This window comes from Rhagoletis pomonella, unplaced genomic scaffold, assembly GCF_013731165.1.
Source record: "Rhagoletis pomonella isolate Grant_MI unplaced genomic scaffold, Rhpom_1.0 Rhpom_scaffold_00180, whole genome shotgun sequence".
Classification (NCBI taxonomy): domain Eukaryota; kingdom Metazoa; phylum Arthropoda; class Insecta; order Diptera; family Tephritidae; genus Rhagoletis; species Rhagoletis pomonella.
In genome coordinates this window covers 99,120-105,998 of record NW_023458734.1, presented here as the reverse complement: position 1 = coordinate 105,998, position 6,879 = coordinate 99,120, and the positions used below count along the sequence as shown (strand labels likewise).

Sequence of the window (6,879 nt, the reverse complement as noted above, 5' to 3'; positions counted from 1 at the left end):
CGGTGGTAATTTTGGGCCGGGTTGCCTGTTTTGGCGGATTGTTGTGTTGTGTGCCGCGTATTACGTGTACCGGGTACCACTTTCTCGAGCGAATTGCTCTGGGGAACCTGTTGTGTGAGTTGCTGGCTTTTTGGCTAGACTTTGAGGAGGGTTTATACACGCATATCGGCGGATATAGACGACACGCCATTTCTTTAAATAAAATTAATTGGTGCTCGTTTGTATGTACATACATATGTAAATGCATGTGTGTGCACCTTTCTATTAATATCGTTGAATTATTTTAATATCTATTGCAAAATTTTATTCAGACAGGACTAAAAAGTAGAAAATAAATAATATAAAAAAAACTTTTTAATATACAACGCTTTTATAAATGGACTAAAAAGTAGAAAATAATACTTCTCAGTCCCATAGAATTTGTTTTGATAACTTTTGATTTTGAAATTTTAGCAAAAGTCATTATAAACAATCTATGAAATTGAAAATGAAAAGCGTGGGGCGCATGTAATACACTTGAATTGATATGAAAAGTAATATATGAATGTATGTATGTGGGTATATGAATAACGACCGCTTAAAATCGATTTCAAAGTTCTACTTTCGCTGTAGAAATTTTAGGTCTACGTTATGTAGTTTGACTATTGTCAATTAAATCGAATGCTTTGTATTGCATGCGCTCCACGTTTTTCATTTTCAATTTCATAGATTGTTTATAATGACTTTTGCTAAAATTTCAAAATCAAAAGTTATCGAAACAAATTCTATGGGACTGAGAAGTATTATTTTCTACTTTTTAGTCCATTTATAAAAGCGTTGTATATTAAAAAGTTTTTTTATATTATTTCTTCTTTATGATGCCTTTGCGCTCAATTTGGCAATTCTTATACTATTTTCAGACAGGCAGTTAATCGAGCAATTATCCAAGCTTTCTCAATTAATGCACTAATTAAGATCGATTTGCCATACAAAATTTCAATTATTAATTGCTCGATTGGTAATTAATTGAATGTTTAATCTAGTAAAAACTCCAATGCAACTCTGTTAGGTAAGTTCGTTTTCTTAGTTTTGGTGTGTTCAGTGTTAAATGACAATCAGCTGTTTGACATAATTTTATTATTTTCTTTTTGGAACCAGCAAACATCAAAAACCAAAAAAATTGTATTTCAACTGCAGGATGCAGAACAATCTGAATGGTGAGTAAATAAACACAAATGGTTATGTGTAATGTTTATTAAAAACACATATGTATGTATTTCAGTTCGATTAGCTCCAAAACCAAGAAAGAGGAGACTGGCTTGGGCTGAGGATGGCGAAGTGGCCATTCTTGATTTGTGGGAAGAGCGCGTTGCTGATCTCCGCGGTGCACGGAAGAATGGCCACATCTACGCGGAGATGGCGAACGAGCTGGCAAAGTTGGGCCACAACTACAGCGCCCGGGATGTGCAGGTGAAGTTGGCGAACTTCACGCAACGCTACAGGTACGAAGAAATAAAGGAATAATATTCAAAACCACTAAAAATTTAATTCGTTAATAGAAAAGAGAAATTGGCTATGGGACCTTCTGGTGGATCACCCTCAACGTGGCCTTTATACGCAAGGGTGCACCAGATAATCGGTGGATTTAAGGCCAATATGTTTTGCGAGCTGACGCTTGAAAACATCAGCGGTATGTATGCGTTTTTGGAATGTGCCTTACTAAAAGCCGTAATGTGTTTAGTGGAGATATTTGTTTTGTAGCAGAGTGACGCGTCTGTGTACATGCTAGAACTATCAGCTCGTTTAGTTGCAGGTTTAAGTGCGAAGGTACACTTCGATTTTGCACGAGCACAGACATACGGTGGTGCTTCAAAACAAATGTTCCACTAAAACTTAAGTAGATAAAAATAACTAAACCGTACCCAGGGTTGGCACCTCATGGATCCGCAAATTATTATTTACTACGATCGTAGCAAAGTGCCAACGCTGACCGTACCCTATCTTTTTAACTTCGATACAAGCACATATGAACATATGTATTTATTTAATGCTGATTTTTTTTATTTCATTCTTATTTGTTTTTTTTTCTTTTAAACAGAATCCGATATAGCATCCCAGCCATCACCACTGACCCCAATATTGCCGTCATCACTCAGCCCAACATTTTCCTCACCACTGGCATCACCTCTTCCTGCTGTGCCAACCACACCGCTGCCTACACCGTCACCGCCGCTGTCATCACCTCTCACTCCTCTGCCAACCACACCGCTCCCCACACCGTCACCGCCGCTATCATCGCCGTCGTCACCAATGCCTAGCAGCTCAGCTTCTGCGGTTGAGCCTAAAAGAAGGAAAGTAATCGGCACTTTACAAAAGAAAGTATTAGATAAATTTGATGGGTTGTCAGCGGAGATAAGCCAACATATACAGAGGAGTGAGGAAAATGAAAAAGAGTGGATGAAGATAGAGAAAGACAAAGCTGACACACTGAGGGAGATAGCGAATGATAACAAAGAATTAAAAGTTGGCATTTTATCATTTTTAAATAGAAATTAATAACACTGTACAGCACTCGGCTGGGTATTGGACCAAACCAACTTTTTTAAAGAGATTGAGCCATAAGTAAAAAAAAGTTAGTTCTCCGTTTTATTATATATTCCGTTTCGTCCGTTTTATTATATATTACAGGTGCTATAACGGGTCAAAGTCAGATGTTCGAAAAATGAAAAACTTAATATTTCAGACAATTTTGAACCGATTTTAAAAGGATTCACATCGTTGTAAAAGTTATTAAATCCGCTTTCTTTCGATATGCATATTTGTATACTTCGTATATAAAATTTTTAGAAAAAACACATTTAAATGAAAAAATACCTTTTTTTATAAAAAAAAAAATATTTTAAACAAAAATATGACTAATAAATATGACTATGAAAGGGGATTTAATCGCCTTTACAACAATATAAATTGTTTGCAATATAAGGAAATTAATTTTTCGAAGACCTGAACTTTGACCCCTTATATAGGTAATATAGGTCTGCACAAAAAAATTGATTTAACATTTAAATAAAAGGAGGACTACGCCTATATTTTTAGGTTTTTAGTTATTTACATACATGCAATAATTTAATATAATTTTTTACCAAAGGTCCTATTTCAAACTTCGAAGGCCCATATCTCGATTTCGGAGGCTAACTTCGAAAAACGGAGAAATCACTTTTTTTTCATATGACTCACAAAAAGTATATACAGTGGACGGTATTTTTATAGATAAATAACAAAAGAAATTTAGCTCGAAAAAAAAAAATGTAAATGAATTAAATTAACAAATAAAAATTGTACTCACTAAAATAATTGCATAATCCTTGCCTTATTTCTTCAGCTGAGGGTTGATTGTCTCCAACTATCGTGACATATTCAGGATTTTCGAGATTTCTGTTCACTTCTTGCAATCTCTCCAACCACATGTCATTTATAGTGTCGTTCATTTCATTTAAATAATTGTGCAAGACGCAGCAGGCTCTAATAATGATGGGTGCCTTCCCAATTCGGTTGTCTAAACCTTTTCCAACACGACGGAATCGTCCTTTCAAGTGGCCAAATGCATTCTCAACTACTCTTCTGCACTTTGAAAGCTTATAATTATAGAGTTTTTGTGTTTCAGTTAAGGCCATTGAAAACGCGTATGGCTTCATTAAGGAGGTGGAAAACCGAAACGCAGAATCTCCAATAATGCATATAGGCATTTGTACTCCACCTATTTCTTTCTTACTGACCTTCAGTAATTCGTTCTCCTCCATTACTCGCTTCATTAACGATGCATTATATATCTGCGAGTCATTGCATCGTCCAGGAGCACCAATGTTCACATATAAAAACCGATATCTGAACATATATAGAAATAATTAATACATGCTTTTTAGAAAAAAACAACAGGATGAAAGTTAAATAACCTGTAATCCACTACAGCTAGTAGAACAATGGAATACCATCCTTTATAGTTGTGGTAGTCGGTTGCATCGGCTGGATTCGGCCTAACTTCGATGTGGCACCCATCTGAATATATATGTATGCACGTATATCTTTGTTTTTATATAAATTAGTTGCATTTTTAACTTTCTTACCAATTGCTCCAAGGCATTGGGGAAAGCCGAGACGGTCAAAACCATCAACACAGTCTTTTAAAGTTTGTGGAGTCGGTGGTAATTTCTTTATGTATTGCGCTGACAAAGCTTGCCAGACTTCATCGCAAAACTCCCACAAGATTGTGCACACGGTCGATATTCCAACACCAAATAGTTCGGAAACCACTCTGTACTCTCCAGACGATCCCAGCGTAAATAGAGCTATCGCAACGCGTTTTTGCAATGGAATCGCGTTGCGCCAGTTTGTGTCGGCTTTGTGCAGGTTTTTGAGGAAGCCACAGAGTGTTTCAAAACTAGTGCGGTTCATGCGGAAGTGCGTCTTAAAGAAATGGTCATCGTTGCAATTGCAATTAACTTCCCAGAAAGAAGACTGCCGATTCTGTAATAGAGGAAGTATCATTTATAAAAGGACAAGAACTGATTACTTATAATCTGATTTACCAATTTCCAGAGGGATCTCTGAGTAGCGTTCCTCTGCAGTAACCCGTAAAGCAATAGCTGCTGTCTTCGCAAATGTTGCAAAATTATGAAGTTTTTTTCTTTTCTTTTTTTATATAAGGCCATTGAACTTGCGTAGCTTGCCAGCACTGACTGCAAAACTTGTATATTTGCAGTATACGCAAGAAAAAGTTCGCTTAAACACTTATTGTTTTCCATTTTACCAATTTATTTTAAATAAACAAAAATTCTTTTAAGACAGCTGACAGCCACTCGTTAATCGAGCAGCTGATTGTGTGTGAAACACAAAAATCTAATACTTAATTAAAAACTTAATTGACTCAATTAATTTTCTGTCTGAAAACAGTATTAGCCTCGCTGTCTATTCATTTGCAAGAGAAAAAAAATAGAGAGTTGCACCTGTTTGCAGCTTAAGGAAATTGATAAGAAAAACTAGATATTGCAAAGTGGGCGCCAAAAGAAAGAGACTTAAGAAGGCTTACAGCCAAAAATATTAGTTTAGAGTTGCCACCTGTTTCAAAATTTTAATTTAATTTAATTTATAAGATAAATTGAATATTGAAGTATGGGTATCAAAATGAAGAGGCTTAGGAAATTTTACTGCCGAAAATATTTTTAGGGAGGGTTGCCACCTGTTTGAAAAGTTGTATTGTATCAAATTGACAAAAAAAATTAATATTAATATTTTGACTCACTGTCTGACTGTATATTTGTACGCGCATCTTTCGAAAACATGGAATTGAATGCAGTTTTCACCGATGTATCTCTAGAGATCTAGCTTACAATATAAAAGAAAAAAATTAGAGAGTTGCCACCTGTGTTTAAAATTTCAGTTTAGGTCAATTGATAAGGTTAAGTAAATACTGCAATATGGCTGTCAAAAGAAAGAGGTTTACCAAGGCTTAGAGCTGAACACATTTTTGTGGAAGATTGCCACCTATTTGAAAACGTTAATTTAATTTAATTGATAGCATAAATTAAAAATTGTAATATTGGCATCAAACTAAAGAGGCTGGGAAATTTTAATGACGAAAATATTCTTAGGAGATTTGCCAAAACGCTTAAAAAATTGTATTCATTTAAATTTGTAAAATAAATGAAATATTACAATACGGACATTAAACTAAAAAGGATTAGGAAGCTTACTTTTGAAAATATTTTTGAAGCGGGTTGCCACTTATTTGAAAACTTCAATTCAGTTAAATTTATAAGATAACCTATATGTTGCCATATGGGTATCAAAAGAAAGTATTTGAGAATAGTAAAGTTGCAACAGGCCGATATCTGTACATAATAGATGTTTAAGAAAAATTAATAAGGGGCTTATTAGATCAACAAAAGCCAAATCTGCAAATCGCCCCCTTCCCTTTCGTTTCGACAAAAATTACGTAAAAAGGATGTAGTAAAATTTTATTTTGACAGACAAACACAAAGACATAAAAACATGAGATCATGAGATCATTACAACGTACACCAACAAAACAAAACAACTAAACACACACACAATCACAACTAAAGCACAGAGAATTTATCACAATGCATGCACCTTTTTTTGGTCTTTATAAAAATACAGTTTATACTAAACACATCAAAAAACATAAAAATAAAATTTCTAAACTTTGTGCAAAACTTATTAAAATGCAATAAATTTGCATGCAAATTTGCAACTTTCTAACAGGCTTTTTATAAAAATTTTGAAAATGAAGTTTTTCAGCGTATAAAAATTTAGTTGATTTTTGGTATTGTTTTTACTGAGAGTTTCTTCCATACTAACTATGTTCGACAATTTTTTAATATGGAAGACACTGTCAGCAAAAAATAAATATTTGCAAAAAAATCAACGAAATTTTCTGGTAACTTCAGACTTGCACTTTACTAGTTGGCTACATTTTCAAAATTTTTCTAAAAGATCTGATTAGAAATTGTAATCTGATGAAAGAGTCTCCGAGCCAATAATTTTGTACGGCACTGTACTTATAAGTACTATAGGTTTCATGCATATATGTAATACTTCTATATTGGCAGTAAGCTAATTTCTCAATGTGTAAGCATTTCGAAATCAAAACGAGACAGTCTAGTACCGTTTTGTCAATGTATTCTGTACGTGAGTGCCGTTTTTGGGTATGTGTTGTGTACATGTTTATTTATAAACGTATGTGTTCCTTTTCTTTCGTACGTGTTTATTGATATATCGGTACTGTAGTCTTCTCGGACGGTATTAGCTCTTACTGCTAATATAGGAGTATTACATATCGATGGCTGAGTGGAAGATCGACCTATCTCGGCAGCCAGTTCG

The 6,879-nt window shown here is 34.5% G+C and overlaps 1 protein-coding gene across 2 annotated transcripts; it reads right to left on the bottom strand.

Moving 5' to 3' along the window:
- Positions 1-1,920: 1,920 nt before the first annotated feature.
- Positions 1,921-4,918, bottom strand: LOC118750250. Of its 2 annotated transcripts, none has more exons than XM_036484973.1 (5): positions 4,566-4,918; positions 4,104-4,503; positions 3,933-4,035; positions 3,326-3,864; positions 1,921-2,320 (listed from the first exon to the last, which is right to left on the bottom strand). In XM_036484973.1, exons 1-5 carry the CDS (start codon positions 4,779-4,781, stop codon positions 2,070-2,072), a joined length of 1,509 nt encoding a protein of 502 aa, XP_036340866.1. In that variant the 5' UTR covers positions 4,782-4,918; the 3' UTR covers positions 1,921-2,069. The 2 variants fall into 2 exon arrangements, with proteins under 2 accessions (XP_036340866.1, XP_036340867.1); XM_036484974.1 differs by having other exon boundaries at positions 2,212-2,320; positions 3,349-3,864.
- Between the last annotated feature and the right edge of the window lie 1,961 nt (positions 4,919-6,879).

Excerpts from the sequence above, each read along its gene's own strand:
- LOC118750250 (XM_036484973.1), bottom strand. The coding sequence starts at position 4,781 with ATGGAAAACAATAAGTGTTTAAGCGAACTTTTTCTTGCGTATACTGCA. Across the intron at positions 4,504-4,565 it reads AGAGATCCCTCTGGAAATTG|AATCGGCAGTCTTCTTTCTG; the intron begins GTAAATCAGATT and ends CCTCTATTACAG. Across the intron at positions 2,321-3,325 it reads AGGATTATGCAATTATTTTA|GCTCAACCGCAGAAGCTGAG; the intron begins GTGAGTACAATT and ends TCCTTCTTTTAG.